The following is a 25,976-nucleotide window of genomic DNA, read 5'->3' as shown; positions in this document are numbered from 1 at the left end:
GATTGTCTTACGGTCACATCCGAGCTTGATGGCATTTTAAACACTTTAGAGCGCTTTTCATGAAGCTGAATAAGTTGCCTTCTAAATTTACAAAGATAGGGAAGGATGAACTTTGTACTCAACATAGCTTTCCCGGTATATCGTAAATGTATGGAAGTAAGATTCACAAGGCAGATAAAGGGGATCAAAAGCTGTTTTTACCGGTTTCACCATATGCGATTGACAACAAAAGAACATCAATCTACTCTTTGACAGTACCATATTTCTTTTGATGTATGTTTGGAGAGTGACCTACTTTAGGAGATTAAATATATTGTTTTTGCTGCCTTCAGAGAATGAATTTCAGCCTTTAGAGAATGAATTTCAGTTTCATAGAATACACCTCATATAATAGTCTTGAAAGCAAATCTGTATTGTAGATATCTCAGGAAAAATCAACTTATTTACCATTCAAAAATGAAGTTGCATCATGTTCAAACTGGAGAAATTGTTGAGTTCCATCCTGTTCGTTAGTGGGAACCCTTTCGTTAGTGAGGGTTCTGTCTTGATATCCCGTGCAGGAACGCAGTTTATCAAACAAATTACCGATATTTTGGCTTTGGATTCCTACTATCGATGACTAGTTCAAAACATCTTTCAGTATTGTTTGTAACTCTTGCGTGACGTTTTGCGTTTTGTCGGTGTGTTGATGACTCTGGAATCATTATATGATTCTACTCTCCTTTCAGATTTACGTCCGTAATCCCTATACTCATTCAATTCAAATATCCTTTTATGAATTGCTGACTTTAGTTGCGAAATATATGTTTTTTTTGTAAAAGTAACGCGAAAGTATTGGTTTGTGTATGAATGTATGCAAGCATTATTCATGTTCTTATGCTCAACAAGATGATGATGATGATGATGATGATGATTATCATTATCATTATTTGTACCAAATAGCCAAGAACTTTCCTATAAAGCTTCTACACAATGCAGTGCCCATACGTAAGAGATGAAAGATTAGATCGAAAAGGAGACGGGAATACTTTTGAATGTATAGGTAACTAATAAAAGGATTAAGTATGAAAAAAACTGAATATCGTTAAAATTAAGATTGTGATATAAGAGTGTTTCATTGTGCCCCAACCAATATAAACAAATACACAGAACCATTTTACAGCTCGGCCAAACGAATAATTGTTTATTTGCATCTATTCCTCAGGCCAAACGTCATCGCTGATAGGATACTCTCACTAGTCTCAAATCTTTTTTATATTGGCTCCGATTATAAGCTTTTAGCCTATCACAGTAATTTCAGAGATACAGCAGTGTTATTAATATCTAACTTACTTATGTAAAGAAAAGGTTAAAGTGCCGAATAATTATCGTTCTGTGCATGAAAGTAAAATCTGAACATTTTTCTACTGAGGCAGGATCTCCTTCGATACCATAATGTAGTTTGATGATGCTGGATAGAGCGTCAGGTCATAAAGTGTTGCTAGTTTGAAAACTTTTTCTGGAACGTCGAAGTTTTAAAAGCGTTCCGTGATTAAGTAACCTAGTCATTAAGCTTAAAAACCTACTACTGACTTACGCTTGACTTTCCATGTGCCCGCAGCACTTCATATTTTAAACCCTAAGGTTCTTTGTGAAAATATGAAACTGTCAGTGTGAAATTGTTGTACACAGAAATTTCCCAGCTGCCAAGATGTAATAATGGCAATAATAAAACGTATTGTACTGCTCCTTATGTGATACTTTCCCGTTTATGAAAGCCATCTTTTGCTTTCAATATAGTCTATTTCCAGTGCAGATTTTCTTACTTCCCAATTCAGTTACTTTACGCTAATTGTTTTTTGTCCTTCGGCTGCGGTAAAACGGACCAATAGCAACCATTTTCCTAAATAGTGAATTGTGTTGATGTATATCCCAATTATCCTATTAATTTTGATGACAATGTGTTTGCGCACCAGTAGGCCGATAGTTATGTAAAAACCCCATGTCATAAGCCTTTGTATTTATGCTAATTTCGAACTGACTGCTGTTTGTAGGATAACAGAAATCTTAAATAACTCACACTGATCAAATGAGCAGTTCGACTTCAGGGGCTGGAGAAGAAAGAAATCGCTGCAGGGATCGCCGCATTGCAAACATAAATAATCTTAGAAGCAGTCATCAACATTTAGTTATGCAGTAGTCAGAACTTTAGAATTTTTTGCTTATTTCTCCCATTGCCCGTGTTCTTCAAGAAATGCGGTTTTTTTTTTTTTTTTGTCTCATTTTCCAACATGCGATATTTAAAGAGAAACTATAATGTTATGCGTAGCCTTTACCTAAGAAATATGACATGTTAAACAGATATTGGATATTTGGATTTCTTATGGTGGATTTTTGATGTTCTGTTACCCATATAATGTTTGTTGATGTGACTTTGGTAATATTATTTATAAAGCTCATATATTCAGATGGAAAAATTAAGAAGAATAAGCTTGCAAAAGAATCTTCCACAAAATACAATAGCCTTTGAAAAAAAGAAGAGCGTACCTCTTAGATGATAAATCTAAAACACTTTTTTAAAACAAAATATTAAATTATTAGATAAATGACATCTGAGAGATAATGAGTTAATGAAGGTAGACATAGTGTCGTGGCACTATAAGCTATTATTGCTGCGCCACATACATCCATAATATTAACAGGGATAGTTTTACCAAAGTGAATGAAGCCCCTGGTCTAGGTAGTATGACAAAGTTGCTAAACAAAATAGGGATGCTGACGCTCGGCGAAGCAGGTAATACTAACTGAGAGCAGACAGGCACTGGAAACAGTCACAGAAATGTCTTACTGAAGTAAATCCAATCGAAGACGCCAGACACAGTATCTTCCTACGGCAGATTTTAAAACATGGCTGTCATTGTTGGAAGAAAAAATCAGTGAATCAATTCAAGCAGTTTTTAAAATTTAAAACTTTTGATGCTATACATTGATAAGGGGTGTTTGGGTAGGGAGGGAAAAGGGGATTACTGTTAAGAATCCTCTTTGTTTTCATTGGTTAGCTCTGGTCCGCGACTTTCTTTTCTTTCAAGTATTTTCTTTTAAGGATTTTATGTCCCTTTCTCCGAATTTTACTTTTTTCTGAACGAATTTGAATGCACAGATTCAGTTATAATTTTAGATGATTCACTATAATTACGCAGGTCTTGTAAACATAATTCACGAATGTAGAATATGGATAAAAAAGGGAGAAGATAGAATAATGAAACAAAGAAAAATCAAAGAAATGGCTGGATTGCGACTGTAGTCATTAAAGTTGTAAGTTAATCCAATTAATCCAAGAAAGTAAATGTAAAACTGAACTGATATTAATTGGGAAAAGGCGCACTCGTGTTGTATAGACTGCTCTCCAATTAATGGACGGGGATTGGGATTTTCTCAGCGGAATCGTTCGTCAGTATTGGAGTCTCATGGAGGGAAAAGGTCCAGGCTGGAATGAAACCAAATTGCATGTCAGAAGTTCAGTCTTCATGAAACACCAGGAGATTTTGATATAAGTTATAACGGAAAATAAGTCATTATTTCTTTTATCGTTTATTGAGCTTTAACATGAAGTAACGAATAGGATATAGCTAATCTACTTTTTATTGTAAAAAAAGTTTCTAAATGACCTTATTATAGACAATGAAATTGTTCACCAGTAGGATGATTAAGGTTATCCAGTGGGTGATGACTGTGGGTATCGAGTGCCAGTAGTGTACACTCAATATCCAGGTATTTTAAGATTGTTCTCCCCTATAGCAAAAAAAAAAAAAAAAAAAATTACTGAAAGCTACAGGGATTCCAACTATAGGGAGAAGATCCAGTCTTGTGAAGCTTCGCGCATCACTTGATCTGTTTGGATTAAATTAACTTCTTTGTTGATGTAACATTTTGTCAGGAATTTATTTTGTAAATCTCTTTTTAACTGCGCTAGCCTTTATATTAGTTTATAGTTTCATTGTCTGACTACTCAGGGCCTTAATGATAGGCTTGCGTTAACGGCAGGATTGACTGTTGGCATTAGGCAATAAAGGGAAGGAGAGAAATAATTTTCAGATTTCTTGCTTTTGGGATAAGAACAGAAATTCAAAAATTAAATAACTGCAATTTTGCCTTGAAATTATGTGTTAGATTATTATACTTATATATATATATATATATATATATATATATATATATATAGATATATATATAGAGAGGAGAGAGAGAGAGAGAGAGAGAGAGAGAGAGAGAGAGAGAGAGAGAGAGAGAGGCGTGTATGTGGGTGTGAGCATGTATAAATGGGTGGAATATTTTGGCTTCTTAGTTTCTGTTACCAGCTATTCAGAAAGTGCATTATAATATTTTCCTCTCATAAGCCATGGAACAGGACAAACACGTTGCTCGAGGAAAATGCCCTTTCTATGGAATATCCTTTTGTTTGTCATCCTGTGCATATGCGAATTGCAAGAAAACAAAGGCGACATATTCATTGGGTTTTCATTTTGAGGTGAAAATTTGCAAAACTAAAAACAGCAAGCAATTTCCGCGAAACAAATGGGAATGTCACAGCAATTTTGACCTTGCATGTCCTAAAACAAAAAGATTTCGTTGCCCAACGAGAATATCAGATTTGTGCGAAGTAATCACTGATTTCATTCTCACCGCTTCGCCTTTGTGCAAAAAAAAAAAAAAAAAAACTCGAAATGAATAAACGGGAAAAAATATTCCGATCAACTTACATAGAGGTGTGTGGAAGTCCCAGCCTTAACCTTTAAGCTAATGATTGGTGTCGATGTCAAAGTCCTACTGAAGGTTTCCTGCGTATTTTCTTCCTTTTCTTACCTCTTTGTTTTCAATCAAAGTTTCCTTTTGAAATTCTGCTGTAGTGGACGCCTCGGTTCTCCTTGACCCTTACAAAATCAGTGAGGAGAGAGTTCGCCCTCATGACTCCAGAATAAAAGGAAATTCTTCGTCTTCCATCTTTAATCACAAAGTGAAAGCCGTTTTTATTCTCATCTGAAATAACTGATGGAGGTAGGGAGAGAGGGACAATCCTTGCATTATGTCGAAAAAGTATTTTCACCATACAGCCCTAATATCGAATAGTCAAGTATGTATCCCATTGACCGCAGACACATATTTAAAGATAAGTTACAAACTCCTGGGTGTTCGTCAGTAATCACGCCTTTCTCCTTTTCTTTTCATTTCCTGATCTGTAATCACCCTCACCTCTGCCTTTGCTTTTCAGGAAAGATACTGGCTCAACTCCAAGTGTTTTATCATGATAGTGAAGACCTTTTTTAAGAAAAGGAAAAATAGATGGACTGCCAGTTTAAAGAAACCTACTCTCTTCTCTCTCTCACACACACACACACACACACACACACACACACACACACACACACACACATGGGGGAGAGAGAATGTAGGTTTTACGCAAAACGAAATTTTATATACAACTTAGAGAATTGAAGGTCAGGTGTATTGTTTAACAGAAGTATTAGTGAGCTTTGATTATTATGTCAAAAATAAAAGAAATGATAAAAAAAATTTACAAACCAAAGTCATCATTCACTTGTATACTTGCCATTCTCTGTTACGTTATATATATATATATATATATATATATATATATATATATTATATATATATATATGTATATATATTTATATTTATATATATATATATATATATATATATATATATATATATATATATATATATATATATATATATATATATATATATATAATGTAATATATATGCATATGAGAGAGAGAGAGAGAGAGAGAGAGAGCCAAAATTAAAGATTCTGTTTGAGTTTCAGATACTTTTCGTTGTATTGCTAAACTAAAGGTATTAGCAAGAAAAAAAAATGTGTGGGAATTTTCCAAATCAAAGAGGCCCCCTCCCGCAAGTAAAATGAGCACAGCCGATATACCCTCTCGCTTGAACTTGCTGAAGAAAAATGAGGAATCGAATGGCACACAACTTGATCAAAACTCTGTCGAAAAGAATATGGCCAGAGCTCTCTAACTAGGAAACTGTGGCCATTACTCGCCCTATCCATTAAAAGAAAACGGTACAAAACGATATCAGATGAAGGGAAGACAAGCATTCATGGAGAGATACTAGAACCTAAAGCCATTCAAAAACATTTTTGAGGACATACAAGATGCTGCAGGAAAAGCAGGAATTAAGATTCAAGGAAGTTTATTTCCTGCGGCCTTCTGTATTTTCTGTCTGTATAATTAATGTTATCATAATCGTCGTCGTTGTTATTATTATTAATATTTCAATTTCAATACAGGCATGCAACAAAGTTTTATGTGTTCACTCCAGGCAGGTAAATGCCATGTCGAGCCTTAAAAATTGCGTTTGATGAACTGCAAGGTTGAAAGTTCACTTCTGTTTCAGCTTGCAGAGTTTCCGTTGTCATCGAACACTTAAAAAATGTATTCCAGCCTGTGCATGTAATGTAAAAACTAAATTATTCTCCTGAATTGAAATTAAAATGAAATAAATGTTAATATTAACAGGCACTGATGTAATTTACCATGAGGTGATATATGGAACATTATATAAAATAAGGAATCTTAGAAATGTATATTATTCGTTTTTTTTTTTGTGTGTGCATTGATATGAAATTTCTCATCGTCGAGGTAAACAATCATGGTTTTCAAAGATCATTGCTCCCTTACATCATTTTGTCTTTTGTCGAATCTTTTAGTCGCTTATTAAGTGTTTAATTTATTAATTTCCATCAGTGATTTCGTAAAGTTACACAAGGGTTCATTTGAAAACTTTAGTAGAGAGAGAGAGAGAGAGAGAGAGAGAGAGAGAGAGAGATAAAATTACATCAGAATACGTTAGTCTGCTGTTTTGGTATACCAATTCAAGTTCCGAACAATAGAACTTGAATCTCTCTCCTCTCTCTCTCTCTCTCTCTCTCTCTCTCTCTCATATGGCACACTCATCAGTAACGCTTGTGGTTAAGGATAAGAAAATTCTGCTGCAAAAAGTAATTTAAAATAGCTCATAGGGATGTACTGCGGTGCAAGTTATATGCTAACGTACTGGTACTTATTAATCCAGTGATTACGATATGAACAGAAGTCTTTATGTACAGCTTAGCTGTCTGATTTGATGACCTAAACGTGTATGTCTGTGCATATGTATATATGTATATATGTATGTATGTATGTATGTATATATATATATATATATATATATATATATATATATATATAATTATAAGTTGTACATAATCGTAAAACGTACACACACACACAACATACATATATATATATATATATTATATATATATATATATATATATATATATATATATATATATATATCTGCGTCTCTATGTGTGTGTGATATGCGTGTGTATATGTGTGTATGTATGTATGTTTCTCTACCTTCGAACCATGCCTTCTATTGTATCGTTTTATTACACAGTTAAAAATTGTCAGTCATGCTGGGTGATGAATGGAGCCCGGGGTCTTGTTATTAATAATTTCTCACACGTTTTCCAGTAAAGTGCAATAAACTACTCAGACGTAATAACCTGTAATTGTAAGATATTAAGTGTTTATGAGGGTCTGCTGTGGTCGCTACTTGCAGCCAAAGTAATCTCTCTCTACATGTCAGGAACTCTAGAGTAGACAGGAAACTGTGATAGCGGAAAATGGTTTGAAATTTGCAATGAAGAATGGAAGTGAAGAAAAAAAGTATTGTTTACTGTACCGAGTGGAATTAGAAATGGTGAGGTAAAGTAAACCCTTTTGTTTGCTTTTACTTTCCGCTTCAAGTCTTTTTGGGAAATACTGCACGGACGAGATCCGGACTTCCTCTCCGGTACTTTAGCCACGTGCCATCACTGGTGTAGGGGTATATATGTAGGCAACGTTTATTTTTGTTTTGTCTGAGAATGAAGTAACCTGTGGGGAAACTGTAACAAGGAATCTTTAGGTTGGTTTTTGTATTTATTCAAAACAAATTAACGTTCATTCTCTTTCTCTTTGCGTTTGTGTGTGTGTGCGTAAGTCGGAGAGAGAGAGATATATGGTAATTTTACCCGTTCCATATATTCATCCCACTGGAATTCTGATTTCTACGATGGTATGAGAGATAACGTATTTTTGTTTAAAGATAATTTTGAATATCCACGAATTTTACTTTACACTGAGCACAGCTACTTTGTGGGTGATGTTATGGGATACATGGGGAGAGGAGAAAAGTTAAGTATGGGAGTTCATGTAAACAGCTATGACCGAATACTAATATAGAACATCTATCTTCAACTGTGAGACGGATGGTCCGTTTATTTTCCGCTTCAAAAGATCTTTTGCAATCGAGAGAAAATACCTGGTTTTGTGTACATATGCTCTTGAAAGACTCCGGCAGAAGTGGCTGATATTCCCAGTACGAGTAGTTCACAGAGCAAGAAAAAGAAGACATGGTAGCTGTGTAGTTTAGTTGTCATATTTCTTACAGTTTGGTTTTATGTAGAGAGTGTGCATTCATCTTTATGCAATGCTTTCTCAGTGTTGCACGAAATTCTCTCTCTCTCTCTCTCTCTCTCTCTCTCTCTCTCTCTCTCTCTCTCTCTCTCTCTCTCTCTCTCTGATATTCCCCGATGAGAGTGAAAACGGCTTTCACCTCTCGAGTACAGATGGAAGAGGAAGAAGTTCCTTTTATTCCTCTGTCGTGAAGGCGAACTATCTTCTCGTTACTTTCGAAAGGGTCAGGGCAGCGCTGAAGCGTTCATTACATGAGAATTTTTTTCTGATCTCAAGGAAGCTTTGATCGGGAAGACAAGGTGAAAAAATGGGGAATGAAAATTGCTGGCAAACCTGAGGATAAGAATTTGTCCTCGACGTTAATTATTCAATGAAAGATTTGAATGGGAACTTTCGGCTGTGAATGAAAGCAGTTTGACTTTTGTTGATACAAATTCAGATGCTTCTGGCATAAAATCGGTATCCTGCTAAACCTGCTAAAATGGTTGGTAATGAAGTCTTTTGTTTTACTACATTCATGGTTACAGTTACTATAACATTTCAATTTCTTTCTTGGATATTGCTTTTTGTTTCAGTTTTAAAAATTGGTCCCATGCAAAGACTAAGACGTTAAGTACCATCCTTGTACACATTGGTCGTGATAATATTAACCACTGTAATACCAACACAAAACACACCTTGCAGAATTGATCATCGGAAACAATTTCAGTGTAATTTTGCTCTGGTACATTCGTGAAACTCTCAGGTTCGACAAACATTTACGTTTCATATATTTTAGTGTAAACATTGCTTAGGCAAACACAGATTACAAGATACATTTTGTTTAATAGTTCCGAAAACAAGGAGCTGCCATTATATGTTACATAATTACAAATTGTTTCGGTCCTCAGAGTCCTTTACAGAAGTGAATTAGGTATGCATTATAGTATTCTGATCCACTTTACCCGTTAAAACAGGTTGTGAAGTGATATTCTGACACTGAGCTCATATATACATATATATATATATATATATATATATATATATATATATATATATATATATATATATATATATATATATACACATACATACAGTATATGTGTGTGTCTGCATGCATGTATGTATGTATATAATATTTGTGTATATTTAGGCATACACACATACTAGAACAGAAGAAAGGAAGGGAGAGTCATTACGCAGGAAGAGATAAAATAAGCATATTAAATTATGAGATATGACGATTTAAAGATATTAAAGGTCTTTGTACTTTGCAGCCAAACCAAACGTTATGGTATCATTCCAGAGCTTTTGTTTTATCCCTATGAAATGCAGAAACGTAATAACGAATCGTAAATGTTTAACTCCGAAGTTACTTTCATCGAGTTTGCTTGGAAAGTATGCGCTTAAATGCTTCTAGGTCATCTAAGTTTTAGTAGTTACAGACTTTACTTTTGCCTTTTTGTGTGTGAATTTTGGCAATTGCACCACAATGATATTCGATGTTGGATTACAGCTATATATATATATATATATATATATATATATATATATATATATATATATATATATATATATATATATATATATATATATATATATAGATAGATAGATAGATAGATACATACATATATATTATATACAGGTGTTTCGAAATGAGAGGCCCCCCTCTCTACAGCATAAACTAAAATTGGTATGGACAAAAACAAAAGTAATTCAGAAAAGGTATTTATTTAAGTTTCTCTCTGAGTATTTAATATTTTGTGTGGCTTCCATCTGCCTGTACCACAGCCTGCATTCTTGAGGGGTACGATTTTAGCAAATCGCAAAAAAGCTGAGACTCAAACTCCATTTCCCTGAGCACTTTGGTCACCTCTCTTCGCAGGTCGTCGAGGCTTGGTATACCATCATAGTTCACTGTTGCGTGCTTCAACATGATCCTTTAAGATACTACCAATGTTTTCACACACATTAAGGTCAGGGGAGCTACCTCGAAATTCACCTGACGAGAAGAAATCGAAACTACTGTTCCGAAGGAGCTCTTGTGTCTGAAGAGCCTTGAAACATGGTGCCTTATCATGCAAAAATGTGACTTCTTCAACAGATAACACATTTTCAGGATCTTTGAGGAAAGGAAATACTCAACCAGTAAGCACAGTTTCTCTGAGGTATTCGCCATTCCATGACTGTCCTTTTCTTGATGATCCATTAACCATTTGGCTGTGAAACAGAGAAAATTCCCAAACATTCAGGAAATTTCACAACTTGGCGAGAAGCACATCATTGCTGATATCATCCAACTTTACAGCCCAAATGATGTCATTTTTATGATTTGGCTTCCTGACTGTGTAAATGAAGAATTCATCTGATGCAGCAACATGGAGAAAGTCAGCTTTATCCCAATCTTTAAGAAATGAACCACAAAAACATGCACGGTCTTCTCTCTGTTGCTGAGTGATGTTGGGCTTGCTGATAATATGAAATGGCTTGATACCAGATTTTTTCAACTCGCAATATACAGCACTATAACTTCTCATTTTTCCCCTTTTTGTTTCTAGTTCAAGCGCCAATTTACATAAAGACTTTCTTGGTCTACCCACTGCCTCAGCTATGATGTCTTTTGACTCCTGAGAAAGACTTCAGGCCTTCCAAGATTCTCACTCTTTTCGCGATGACAGTCATATGGATTTTTGTTCCAGTTTCTTTTAACAAAGGATTCATCTCTTTTAATGTATTTAGCTATTCAGGAACATGAAATGAAGGATGCGCTAGCATCCCTGGCCTCTCTGAAGGTTATAGCCCGGATTCGGTCAATTCATCTGATTTCCTCTGAGTCGTTAGCCATGGCTGTATCTAACTTCGTCACTCAGTCTGAAAATACAAGAAAAGTAAAATTAAAAATAGCGTAATAGAAACTTATAATAATGTACTTGGAGATAGGCTATAGCAGAAAACTTCATAACTTTACACTTGTTCTGTGGAGGAGGGGGGGGGGCTCCAATTTCGAAACACCTGGCATATGTATATATATTAATTTTATGTGGAATGCACAGTAGTTATTGTTCCCATTCATTGCAAACATGCAAATCCATAGAAATGGAAAATGGTTGAAGTCGACTGTTTCAAACGTGGGGTAGAAGCCGTGGAAGGAATGTTTATCCATTTATTTCCTACATAGAGTTTCGAGGTAATGAACGAACCCAAAAATATTCAGGCAACTAAAAGTAAGTTCCATTACTACTCGGTAAACTTTGTTCCTTTTTATCTTGTTCTTTGTTGTACTTTTATTATTTTATGTAAAAACCTTTTTTTAAGCCCGAATCTGTGTATAACTTTTATTCTTTAATTTTATAGCTTTGAAAATGGGACAGATGCTCCTGAAACGTCAGCTGAATAAAGCACAATGAACAAAGGAATCATCCTTCTTCCCAAACTCGCTGCAATTCATGCGGTTTTATAGCAACCACCTTCAATATATATATATATATATATATATATATATATATATATATATATATATATATATATACATACACGTAATGTGTATATATATGTATGTATTGTGTATGTATGTGTACACACATACACCGTAATTGCGGTTTAAACCATTTCCTGGTACCGTCTTTAGTAGCGTTTTAGAAATTTTGAAGTCCATTAGGACGTTTATAATCCTTTTGTCTTGTCCATTGTCCATCAACAGTAATCCTCCGCAGTTCGTCGGTAGTTAGACACTTTCCTGTTACCAGAACCCTGTGCTAAGAGCAAATTCTTGACATTTGTTGTGGAAGAAGAGCGAGATTTTTTCCTTTGTTCATGTGCTGAATTCAGCCAGAGGATTGGTGGGGGAGGGAGAGGGGTGAGTTATGTCAAACCTTTTGTTTACCTCCACTTTTACCTTCAAATCCTTTTTCGGAAAGACTGGATGGGCGATTTCTGGGTTTCTCCTCTGTACCAGCCACATCTAGTGTACAGATGGTTAAATATTCACGTTCCTTTTAGTGTAGAACTAATATTCTTTATATGATAATGGATTCTTCTTTTTCCTTGCTCAGCTTGAAAGATCATAATCTTTAATTCCATGTGAATAGGTTTCATCTACTGTAATAATAATAATAATAATAATAATAATAATAATAATAATAATAATAATAATAATAATAATAATAATAATAAAACAAAACTCTCACGTGTCAATACTTGCGTTCATATATACCCACATATGTTTGTATGTATGTATTTATGTAAGTATTTGTGTGTGAAGGGTGGGGGGGGGATTGTTTCACTATGTGCCTTCTCCACCTAAGAGCGAGTAGCTATAGATGGTATCTTCCCTACTTTCATCATGCACTTATGAGATGAGATTGCTACCCATACCTTTCCTCATGAATTTTCGCAGAGTTAATGTGCCGACGGTGTCTGGATTTTCAGAAGCCATAGATGTATGATTTTATATCTGTTAATCACCGTTAGTTATTACATATTTTATCATAGGCTAGAAGAATAGTCTAAATTGATAGTTTTGGCGGGGCCATAGTTAGTCATGGTTATTTTTATTACTATAAAAATTATACGTTTTGTTTTTGTCAGATAGTTGAAAATGTAAATGGTGTTCACTAATGTACAGTGTACAGAAACTCTGACGCACTCATCTGAAGCTACCGTATCTCCTGTGTCTTGCATCACAAGAATGTTTCGTTGTCAGAACAGTGCTAACTGAACTGGGAAACTGGTAGTGTCTCATAAAGTTACTAAACGAATTCTTTAACTCTGGCAAGTATGTACTATAAAGAGAACTTGCATCATGATTCGACTTTTGATACTGTAAGTAGGCTAAAAGCATGTCTTAGGGTGCGTGTACACTGCATTAAAACAAGTCATAAACACAGGTTGGCAACTTATCCTTTACATATCACAAACAGGTTGAAAACAAGTCAGTGACCGTATGTGTAGAACGAACTCTGGCAAATGCTGGATAATCGTATGGTTAGTAGTACTAATAAGTCGTTAACTTGCATCTAGCCTGTTTGTGATGTGTGTGCAATAAGTTTATAACTTATGACATGTTTTATTGAAATGTGGACTCTTATTTACATTTACAGCGCGGGTCTATACTCGTATATCGCAAGTTCATTCAACTCTGTATTCAAAAACTGACTGCACGAATACTGGAGAATAAGGTATGGGCCCCGTAGTGCGGTAGTCCCGTCAGTGCACCTCATGTGGTGCACTGTAGGCTTTACTTAAGGTTCTTTGCACCGTGCCTTCGGCCCTTAGCTGCGACCTCTTTCGTTCCTTTAACTGTATCTCCTTTCATATTCTCTTTCTTCCATCTTACTTTCCATCCTCTCCTAACAACTGATTCATAGTGCAACTGCGAGGTTTCCCTACTGATACAGCTTTCAAGCCTTTTACTGTCAATTTCTGTTCAGCGCTGAATGACCTCATAGGTCCCAGTGCTTGGCCCTTGGCCTAAATTCTATATCCGATAAGGTGTGGGTTTAAAATAAACTAAAGTAATTATTTAACAGGTACAGAGAAAATAATATTCAAATGTTAGAGAGAGAGAGAGAGAGAGAGAGAGAGAGAGAGAGAGAGAGAGAGAGAGAGAGAGAGAAAAAAAGCATATCAAAATAAAGAAATATACAGAAAAAAGATTATTGTCTATTGTGTGTGCTTATATTCGTTTGGATTTTGATGCATGAATATAAACTTCCAGCCCTGCCGGCGAAAGATGTGTAGTTTGAAATAAAAATAAGATTTTTTCAGTAAGAGGCATTAGCACGAGGAGAGATTTTCTGTATGTACTTATAGTCGTTTAAATATGTATTTAAAGCGAGATTAATGTATAAGGAAAACGAAAAGAATATTAAGAAATAAATATTTTATACCCTCTGCCTCCAGGGTTCAGTCTTCCAAAAAATGATTAGGTGGCATAAAGTCAAAATATTCCTCGGAATTCGGTGTGTTCAGAGACGTAAAATATTTTCGCCTAATAAACCTAAAGCGGCTTTTGTCTAGATCCCCATTAATTTAAGAAGTTAATCATTATTTATTTCATAGTTGGGTATTGTATGTATTCCGAAAAGGTGTGGTTTACTTGCACAAGGAAATAAAGTTTTAGATAGAAACGAATAGTAATCTGTACGTTTTATTTTATTACAGTTTTCAAAAAGGTCAACCTCTGCTCCTAATTTTCAGAGACCTCCTTGTAATTTAGAATTTATCTGTTCATTATTAGAATTTACAAAAAAAGGGCTTCAAGTAAAATATAAAGCCTATATATATACATGTATATATATATATATATATATATATATATATATATATACATACTGTACATATACTGTATATATATATATATATATATATATATATATATATATATATATATATATATATATATATATATATATATATATATATATATAATCTGATGCTTTTAAAGCTTATATCAGTGGGATAGGTTATTGTTAAGCGTATATATCTTAAGAGAAATAAAGGGACTTTAATAGTCATTTCAAAAATATGAGGAAAAACACTAATTAACATGACTTAGAAAATTGAAGGCTATATGTTGCATACCTGTTTATTACTATGTAAGCAAATGATACGTATGATAATTATATTTAGATACCAAAAGTTTCTTTGTCAACTGATGAAGTAATAGCTTTTAAATCAGCCCACTTCTGACGCTGTGGGAAGGAGTAAATAAAATATGTATTACGGTATTATTCTATAAGAAAATAAGATAATCGTTTGTAAGCGCAAAATTAACGGGATAATTGGCTGGTCATAAATATCAAGTAAAAAAGAAATCCTTTATCTTTAATCCCACTTCTTTCTTTGTCATCACTGAATGGCTTCAGGGTCTAATTACTTTTCAGGTATGTTTGCCATGTTTTTATTTGTTTGATTAGTTTTTGCTGTTTTCTTTCAGTAAAACTGGCGTCGGAACGACCACAGTTTCCTAGTTAGTGAGTTTTGATCAAGTTTTTATTGAATATTGATCAAGTTGCTTCCCTTCGCTTGCTCATTTTTCTTTCACAAGTCAGAGTTGAACGCTAGAGCGGCTCTGTGCATTTTAGTGGGGATTCCTTTTTTTTACAAGGGGAATACCACAGAAATCGTTTAGCTCGATACTGTTAGTTCAGTTATTCAGGTATATATATATATATATATATATATATATATATATATATATATATATATATATATATATGTGTGTGTGTGTGTGTGTTTGTGTGTGTGTGTTTGTGCGTGTGTATGTGTATATATATAAATAAATATATATATATATATATATATATATATATATATATATATATATATATGTATATGTGTGTGTGTGTGTGTGTGTGTGTGTGTGTGTGTCTGTGTGTTTGTGTGTTTTTATTTAGCAAATGACTTATTCCCCTGTAACGGAATGGCTCTTGAGGGAAATAATAAGACTGGTAGGTTAAGGAGCTACCTTTATATACAGTAGAAACCTTTTACAATGTCAGCAAAGCTGTAAGCCTACACAGAACACTCATCACGTGAGAGAAGAAATCCCCAACCCCAGCCCCCTCCCTCACGTACTCCTGCTCCTCATGAATGCAAAGGTTTTTCCTTCGTAATGTATCTTCCACCCATATAACCAGCATATTCTGGGGCTACCTCTTTTGCCTGTATAACTTCCAGATTTTACACACTTCTCGGCAACGTTCTTTCCACATAATTTTACCACCTCAGAACACGAGTAAATTTCCCCACTTTGGCGAACTCTTATCATGCATCATCATCATATTTCAAAATCATTCACCTTGTCAGCCTCTTTAAGACATCAGTGTAGACAGTTTCTTTCAATAGTTTCAAACTTCTTTCCTATCACACTGAACATCTGATGTTTCGTTTAGTAAAGGAGAGTAGGCACAACAGTCCCCTCGCATATCCCAGCTTTTGCCTCTTCCTTAGTCACATTCATTTCTTCTAAACCTTCATTAGAGATTCTGATGCCTAACTGACCTCACACATTTGCGATTGGTCCGATGGTATTTACCACCAAATACAATAAGGTTCATTCTCATGGCTTCAGTAACAAAAACCGTTGTTGCATCTTCCAGGCGTCTGTTCACCGTCTTGACTTTGCTCTTGTTCAATATCCATAAAAATTCATCTAGCCTAATGGCCTTTCTCTTGTTAACATTCGATTTCGCTGTCAAACTCGCTCACCTGTACGGTAAGCAGACATGATTCACTTCTACCAGTTATTCCCATTTCTCTCCCCACAGCCGTCAATAAATGGGAAAGGAAGTTGCTTTTAGCTCTTAAAGAGATCTGGAACAGACGAGGGAGTTATTTAACCGGTGAGTTAGTCCATTACAGCAAAGGCTCTTGACTAGGTGATTTCACCCGTTCTGCTCAAAAGTTAATGTTTGTAATCTATAAATACTCACGTTGTAGGGATTTAACGTTACTATATTTCAGTTTTATGTATTTGTAAAGTACCTTATGGCAAAGTCACGATCATATGGCCGTACACAGAGAGAAAAGGTTAGAATAGTTCTGGAGAAATAAAAGTGAGAAAATATATATTCCCATTGTTTATTGTGCCGAGTGGAATCAGAGAGGGGGTGGGGCCAAAAGTAAACCCTTTTGTTTGCCTTTATATTTCACTTCAAGTCCCTTTGGGAAATACTGGACTCTTTGGTACCCGGCCACATGCCGTCAGCACGAAAAATGTTATCAATATTCGTGTTTTTCTAAATAAAAGGAGTGTTATGGGCCTTCACACTTAAGATCTGTCTATAAATTTTACATACTATATTTCAAAGGGCTAAAGTGCTCTCTCTCTCTCTCTCTCTCTCTCTCTCTCTCTCTCTCTCTCTCTCTCTCTTTGTGGGCGCGTTCAGTAACGATGAGGAGATGAAGATCATGGAAACAAAAATATAATCTCTTCACCCACTAAACTAGATAATCCCTCAAACTGTTTACTTTGGCCGAGACAGTATGATTATGATTAAAGGTGCTACCTAACCGTTGAAAAGTTTTGTTTAAAACATTTACCTCCTCTTACCTCTTCCTAATGAACACCATATTCTTTGGAAGCTTGAATTTCAAGTCACTGACCCCTGTGGTGGGCTTGTTCCATATGAATAGGTTTCATCTTCTGACTAACAGTAATAATAGTAATAATGATAATAATAATAATAATAATAATAATGTATAAATACTTAGGTGATATTAAGATTATAGATCTCGCTTAAAAGACGAAATTTCTCTAATGCATGTTTTTGTATGGAAAAATAAGGGACATGTCTTTCCTTTATTATTTCATTACTTAAATAAAAGAAATACTAAAAACAATTACTTTAAAAAAGTTCATGGTTGATGAGACAGGCCTGTATAAGATAGGCAACGAGATGCTCCTCTAAATTACGACTTTCATAACATTAACATGACAAAGGCTAAATTAGCAGCCTCGGCCAAGCGATTTGTTTAATTAGATTTCAAGTAAATCCCTATTTTAAAGTGTGACGGCCGGTCCCTTTCCAAGTAGGGGAGGGAAGGAGGGAGACCTCCTTTCTTCTAATTTGCAAATCAATTCAAGGTGATGGAGATTTCCCTGCTCAGCAGCATGAATAAGCAATTAAGCGATTCATAGGCTTCTGTGATCTTCCCCTTTGAAGCCCCTCTCACTGATAGAAAAGGAAAGGGGGCTACTGGGTCTTTATTTTCTTTTCCCGTCTTCTCCCTAATCCGAATCTTGTTTGGGGTCTTGTTTTTCCTTATACGCTCGGTACCACCCGCCCATTCTTTCTCTCTCCCCTGCCTCTCTTTTCTCTCTTTCAGGGCGTGCTGTTCTTGTTTAACATCTTCATCCAGCTGGGACTCGGAGCAGACAAGACAGAAAAATAAAACTACCTTTATATGACGTCATTTTTTAACAGAAGACTCAAAAATGTTTCTTTCCTGTGACTCGAGATGCCGCCTTCCCACCCTCAATTCCATAATTTTTTAAAGGCTTTGCTTCTACGAAGGTTCGAAAAACGTTTCTTTCCCAGGATTGCATGAGTTTCCTTTTTTTTTTTTTATTTCAATTCTAAAATTCTTGAAAACGTTTCTTCCCTCTTGGTCCGAGAAACCCATTTCTAAAGATAGACATTCAAGACATTTCTAAGCTGAGCATTCTAAAGTCGTTTCTTCCCTGAGATTTCGAGAAAGTTTCTCTTTTTACTAAGGGTCGAGAAAGTTTTCCTTCTTAAAAGAAAGATTGCAATAGTGTGTTTCACTGGAGAATTTTATCCATAGATGTTTGCCAGTTACCAAGGAATGAAACGAAGTTGTTTTATGTTATTTTAGACTTGGTTCAATATGTATTTCTAACGGTAGACTCAGGTATCTCTTTTTCTTTCCCGTAGATTTGAAACCGTTTTTTCTCTATATTCAAGTTAGTTTCTTTCGAATTTTCGAAGAAGGCCTTTATAAATTTGAGGTTCATTTTTGCTTAAAGAGCTTGGGAAACATTTTCCCTTAAACACGATAGACTTTAACATTCTTTAGATTTTGAGAAACATTTTTTTCTCAAAATCGGGAGACGTTATTTTCCTGAGATTAAGAGAAACGCTTCTCTCCACATCAAAGAATCTATTCCTCCCGCCCTCTGAGATTCATCCCCGTGAAATCTTAATTAAACCTCCGAAGGGAATATGTAAATGAGGATTAAACACTAATCTAAATTAGGGAGGAACCGCCCAACATGTTTTCGCTGGTCCCCGACAATGACCCCGTAAATGGAATGCCGACGATGGGTCTTAATGGGGCAAAACCCATGACGAATCCCACGATCTATAAGGAATCTGGGCTTTCTGAGATATGCGATGATTTTCGACGCTAATGGGGAGCTTCCCCGGAAATTATGGCTCAACTTTCAAGAGCAGCGAATTCATTAGTTGAATGAAATATCTCTAGTTTGCATATCATCACCCTTTTTTTCATCCTCTCCTAACTTTTTTTATTTTGAAAAAGGGGGAAACCCGAAAAAACACTTATATATAATTAATCAAGAGGAGGAGACTTTAAAAAGTTTTAGTTGTTAATTGAAAATTGGTTCGGTTTTTGATGCCGTAATAATGGGTTTTGCTGGATGACTATTAGAGGAATTGTTTTACTTTGTTATTATTATTATTATTATTATTATTATTATTATTATTATTATTATTATTATTATTATTATTATTATTATTACTGCATGTAATCTAGTGTGGATAAAAAAAGTTGCATTCTCTATAGTACTGTACATGCTCAGTACGGCAGATCATATAAAAAAAAAGTCTTCAGAATCATTAGGAGATGATATTTTTGGGCAGGTGGAAGGAGGTCCCTTAATGACACCTAGAAATTAGGACCGATTTCAAACGACTACAGCCGAGAAATTTTATGGAACAGTTCCATATGTTGCCCGTCACTTATCTTTTGGCTCCTCGACTCCGATTTTCCACGTGCTCCACTCTCTCTCTCTCTCTCTCTCTCTCTCTCTCTCTCTCTCTCTCTCTCTCTCTTACACGCGCCGTAAATGTTTGTATAGTAATATTTTTGCATGATTATGTAGTTTTTGTTAACGGAGAAGTCCGGTGCACCAGTCAGATTAAAAAAAAACTATAGAACTGAATTGTAGTAAGTGATAAAGGTTTCGTTCATGTTTAAATTTTTCAAATACTAAACAGGGCAGTAGGAACAGGCACTGGCTAAAATAGCTGGGCTGTTCCCTGTTTTTCTCCTGCTAAAGATATTTGGAAAATATTTTGGATTTAGGTCATGGATCACAGTCCACGTGCATTATTACCTAATTAGAATTTCGTAAAATTATTTTGTAAAGGTGTGCAGTTTTCGAATAGCCCGGTAATCAAGTTACAAAGCAAACTGATTTTATTTTTTATAAAAGAAAAAGGGCTTGACGCAGTGTTAAGTTTAATTTGATCAGGCCACGGGAATTCCTGAGAGGGTACATTTTGAAAGGAGTAGAGCCAAAAGAAAATTAGTGATGAGTCAGTACGAGGAGAAAACCTATCCGGGAACGTGGAATAGAGAAGAGATCAGATTTCAAACAGTGAGCAGTAATGGACTGAAAGAAATTAATTTACATGAACATGTAATTTGATGCTTACGACCAGACAGTAAGTTAAAAAAAATATTTAAATAACGAAGAGAATGATTATCAAGCTAATTGCAGTGTGGTAAAGAAACCGTTGTATTGTCATTCTGCAGTAATTACTTCAACAAGAATGCCTTTTAACCTGAAAAGTAGGTCGTGTGAGCAGAGCGATTAATGTGGTGTATTTATATTTCATCGTTTACCTGTTCAAACTTAGATAGAATAAACGGGCTGCCATATGGCCACATATTCTGGCCTCGTTTTGCATCTCATTGTCAGAGTTTACACAAAGTACGCAGTAGCGGCAGCGAAAGTGAAGACATCGTTTTTCATCTGGTAGCCAAAAACCGGCACCTTTTATTGCACCGGAAGAAAAGCACGTTCAATACGTTTCCAACCAACGCCACTATGATTTCACAGAAGTATGATTATCTAAAGATAATAGTTATGTTGTATAAGATTTTCTGGCAACAAATTTATTCCTGTCGTTACCTTATTTTAGAATAATGTTTATCAGTTTCAGCATAGGCTGTGCCTTTAGCATTTTGGCTATAGTCTTTTAAAGCCAAATTTTCAGAATGCTGGAGCTTGTCTTGTAAACATAATGTTCCAGCTGATAAATTTCTCTGCGAAATGCATAGTATTAAGTTTATTTCTTCTTTTAATGATTGCCGACGGCTCCTTGAAGTGAGAAAATGAGAAAATGCCCGTTTTCAGTAGAAGCGTTGACGCTCTTGTGCCAACTGAACAACACCTCATAGAGGCATTGTTGGTAACACAAGAAGCCTAAAAATCCTTCGTGTGAGAGCGCCTTAAAAATAATTGTGTGATACATTCGGATACTGTATTTTTTTACAGATTAGTCGAGACCGAGAAATGAGAGGTCGCCTATTTCACCTTAGGATTATGAGACATCATAATTAAGGTTTTGATGTGTTTTAATCTTCTTCCAGTGCACCCACTCGGAATTGTCACCATGAGGCTGAATAAGCGAGTGTGTGATTTTATAACCCATCCTGAAATTAAAACACGCATGTTCATGTAAAATTAGTTAATTAATGCCCTTGCGACTGAAACGGATGTTGAACTGAAATTTAAGCAGTCCTGTTTTCAGCTTCTCAAATGGTATTCAGCCTTCTCAGAGACACTTCCACGTAAAGTTATGTTAATTTCCCACCTCTCAAGAGTTATATCCGTTTTGTTATTAGATTCGCAATCGAACTTTCTCCCTTCTGCTTCATTTCCTGCGCACTCACACTAGCCTCCAGTCATCCTCTAAGTCATTTACTTTTTATTCATCATATTCTCATTCATTTCCGGGAAAGCGAGAAAGTGGCCGGAAATTGTGATATGCTTTGAAGGATTCACTTACTAAGAATGTATTTCTTTAGTCTATTCAACTGTTATTTAATTTCCTATACGAGTCCTAATCTTTAGTTGCTTTTACACTGATATTGTGCTCAGGCTTAAAAAATGCATTCATCTTGTGAAATCTCTGAAAATCTCTGCCATCCCTCCTTTGTTAACAGCAGGGGTAGGTCTCTCTCTCTCTCTCTCTCTCTCTCTCTCTCTCTCTCTCTCTCTCTCTCTCTCTCTCTCTCTCTCTCAGAAAGTAAAAATCGACGTAAACTGTCACTTGAATCTTATAAAATTGTTTATATTTTTCTCCACAGACAATTTATTGTACAATAAATATAACCTTTGTCATACTTTATAATTTGTATGAGTTCTCTCACACATGCAATTATAAATTTCATACACAAATATTAGGTAGAGTCTAAACATATTTTTTATAATTAGAATATTCATTCCACTTATGTAAGTTACACCTAAAGCTTTCCACCCCAAAAGTGGTTCATCCTCATAATTCTTGGACCAGTCACCGCTTAGGTGTACTTTTCTGTCCGCATGGAGAGACAGAATTATTATAAATCGAAATTGTAAACAATTAGCCACTTGATAATGCCACAGTGTGGTAAAACAGCTGTCGTGGCGGAAAACAATAAATGGAAGATAGAAGTTTGGTTATTCTTCACCGACGATTGACGCATGAGAATCGGAAAAAACACCGACGAGATGAAGATTCCTACAAAAACCTTATTGATGCCATGCCACTAAAGCACGTGCTTTTAACAAAAAACTGTCAAAGACAAAAGCTATACCCTAAATATATATATATATATATATATATATATATATATATATATATATATATATATATATATATATATATATGTGTGTGTGTGTGTGTGTGTGTGTGTGATGTGTGTGCGTGTGTTTATGCACAACCGCAGTAAATTTACACTGAAAAGGTTCATATCTAATAACATTGCCTAACAGGTAAAAAATGTGCCGAGTTTACTCAGCAAACCGACTTTCTTTACATCGTCCAATGCTACATGAAACTCAACCACGGCCCGGTGGTGGCCTGTTGTTGGCACCTATAGCGGTGCCAGACGCACGATCATGGCTAACTTTAACCTTAAATAAAATAAAAAAAATCACTGAGGCTAGAGGGTTGCAGTTTGGTATGTTTGATGATTGGACGGTGGATAATCAACATACCAATTTGCAGCTCTCTAGCCTCAGTAGTTTTTGAGATCTGAGGGCGGACAGAAAAAGTGCGGACGGACAAACAAATAGCCATCTCAATAGTTTTCTTTTACAGAAAACTAAGAAGGGAAAATAACCATATTTCTCCAGTTGGAGCGTGAATTTGATAGATAGGACTTCTTCATTAAACTTTTCAAAAAGGTTATTTACATGTATATCTTGGGCATAATAGCTAAAATGTCATGTACATACCGTTGTCGTGGTGCAGGCATTTGCATAACCTTACGAGTGTTTTTAAAAAGGTCCACATATAATTTAATGAACAGGTAATAAATGGTTACTCATTGTCATACCGAACGTATGCTTACAGAATATTCCTTTTCAAAATACCCAACTTGATTAAGATTAGTAGGCACTTTTATAGACAGAGCAAACATCAAAATTGACTGATCGGGAGTCAGGATTGATCAGGGATGCCCTATATTTAATCAAATGGATGTCTGAGATATTCCTAACAGCGGTGCTAGCAGTCTTGTAGGATATTTTGGAAGTTTAGAAGGGGTAGAATCTGCAGTGCTACGTATTTGTCGTTAAGGATTATTTTCTTAATGCTTTTAATTAAATCCGTATAAAAATGGTAACGATGGAAAATTAGTGGAAAACTGAATTACAGGGTTTTATTATATTTATCATTGTTCTTAAACTGTTAATGATTAATATCATTTTGACGAGGGGCTTCTTATTCAGTTTCTTGTATGTAGGACTATTTGAGAAGCTGAGTCTCTTTACCTTGCTTGTAACTATAAGTAAATCCTTAGCCTCTCCTTGGTTAATTCAAATGTAATGGGCTTTAAGTGAATAAAATGGTACCTTGTCCCTTTAATCTTAGTTTTTGTTTGTAAAATCTTGTTTCTTTTGTAACAATTTTCCAGCTGAACGCAGTTTTCTTGAAAATATCGTAGAAAAAGGCGAAAGATTATTTGCATTTTGTGGGCATATATATATATATATATATATATATATATATATATATATATATATATATATATATATATATATATATATATATATATATATATATACATATATATATATATATATATATATATATATATATATATATATATACAGTATATATGTAAATGTATATATATATATATATATATATATATATATATATATATATATATATATATATATTATATATATATGTATATATATGTCACATCACCACAGGGGATAAAAACAAGAGACGGGGTGTAGGTCCTGACCGGTTTCGATTTTAATTCCAAGCCGGTAACCTACATCCCGTCTCTTATTTTTTCATCTGTTGTAATGTATGTTAAACGAATCACGTGTTACAGCGATTATATAATTATATGTATATGTATTAAAAGCAGGATGAATTTTTATGCTAATAAATGGCATTTTCAGAATGGAGGAACGAGAGAGAAAAGTGGGCTGAGGATGTTTTTATCTTAGATAAAGAAGCCTCTCCTTATTTCTCCAAGCACCGGCAAAAGAGGAGGGAGGGGTGTAGGGTTAACGTCATTATCTCGCCAAAAAGAAGTAAAAGCGTTAGTGTAAACTACAACAGACCGTAACAGTGAGCTGCGTTTGGAAAAGATTTTCATATGCGCATTTAAGTGAATGACAGCAGATAATAATATTTTTCACTCCTTGGCGTTTTATTATCATCTTGAAATCACGATCGTAGGTTTATCGAGATTTTTATATTTAATTTATAATGAGTAATATCTTTTGAACAGGGAAAGAAATTTTCCATAAAGGTAAACACCAAAACACCGATTCTTCCCAGCCATTGCAGTATTTCGTTTACATAAGAAAAGCACAGAGCTGGGCTGAAGGAGAAAAGTAAATGTGCTACTCACCCGGACTTTCACCCGACCGAAAAAAGTACATAACAATGGCAGTCTTGAGTAAGAGGACCAATAAAGTAAGGAAAGAGATTTCTTTCTCTCCTTTCCTTTTTCAGCGAGTTAGAAATGATCAGAGGAAATCAGGGGAAATTATGGTTTACCTGATTTTCGAAGCCTGGGTTCGAAAAGCCAGATCTCCTCACTCAGAATCATTTCCACATCTTGGACACGGCCTTTTCCTTTTCTGTTTCCGGAATGGGGGAAATAAGGAGTCTGAGACTTGGTGATTGTCAGTGTATCGAACTTCTGTTCTTTTCTTATTTCTTTTGATAGAATAATTGAACATCGAGTGTATCACCATTATGGGTTTTCATTTACTTCATACCTGGTATGGTGAGATTTGCTAAATATGCTTGTAATAAACTAAGAGTAATCGTAAGATGTCTTAAGGAAGTCTATTCTGTCTAGCTATAAATGTTGTAGGTTGGCCGTACTCGTCCCTTTTTGCAGTATCCGCCTCACCTTTAAAGCGTTTCAGCTTTGCTTCCCTCCTTGATAGGATTAAATTAAAGGCAATTCGCCCGGTCAGTGACCTGCCCACACATCTTCTCTTGATCCTTTATATCCCTCTGGCTCAGGATAACTTCTCTTTCCTCCTTCTGCAGGTGCTGTTTCGGACACTGTTCCATTGAGCTCAAAGGGAGTCACCTGTTCCGTTGAGCTCAAAGGGAGTCGCCCACGTCCATCATGCGACCTTTTAATGCCCTTCAGACTTCTTTTCGCTATTGCTCGTCAGAAATCAATAATTTTCATAAAGCATGGTTTGTTTTTCTTATTTATCTTAGTTTTGCCGTTTTCGTCTTGTTTCCATTTTTCCTTAGTGGTAGGACCCTATGCTTCTTC

The 25,976-nt window shown here is 35.2% G+C and overlaps 1 protein-coding gene across 1 annotated transcript in view; it reads right to left on the bottom strand.

The window, feature by feature from the left end:
- The window catches only part of LOC136843170 (G patch domain-containing protein 8-like), a 118,136-nt gene extending 92,374 nt beyond the window's left edge, over positions 1 to 25,762 (bottom strand). The window contains exons 1-2 of the mRNA XM_067111243.1: positions 25,671 to 25,762; positions 25,235 to 25,317 (exon numbers count right to left, since the gene is read on the bottom strand). Coding sequence (XP_066967344.1) covers positions 25,235 to 25,317; positions 25,671 to 25,762 — 175 coding nt within the window. The remainder of the gene's footprint in view (positions 1 to 25,234; positions 25,318 to 25,670) is intronic.
- Between the last annotated feature and the right edge of the window lie 214 nt (positions 25,763 to 25,976).

Source organism: Macrobrachium rosenbergii, chromosome 2, assembly GCF_040412425.1.
Source record: "Macrobrachium rosenbergii isolate ZJJX-2024 chromosome 2, ASM4041242v1, whole genome shotgun sequence".
Taxonomy (NCBI): Eukaryota; Metazoa; Arthropoda; class Malacostraca; order Decapoda; family Palaemonidae; genus Macrobrachium; species Macrobrachium rosenbergii.
The sequence above is the reverse complement of the archived record's forward strand: the minus strand, read 5'-3'. Positions and strand labels throughout refer to the sequence as shown.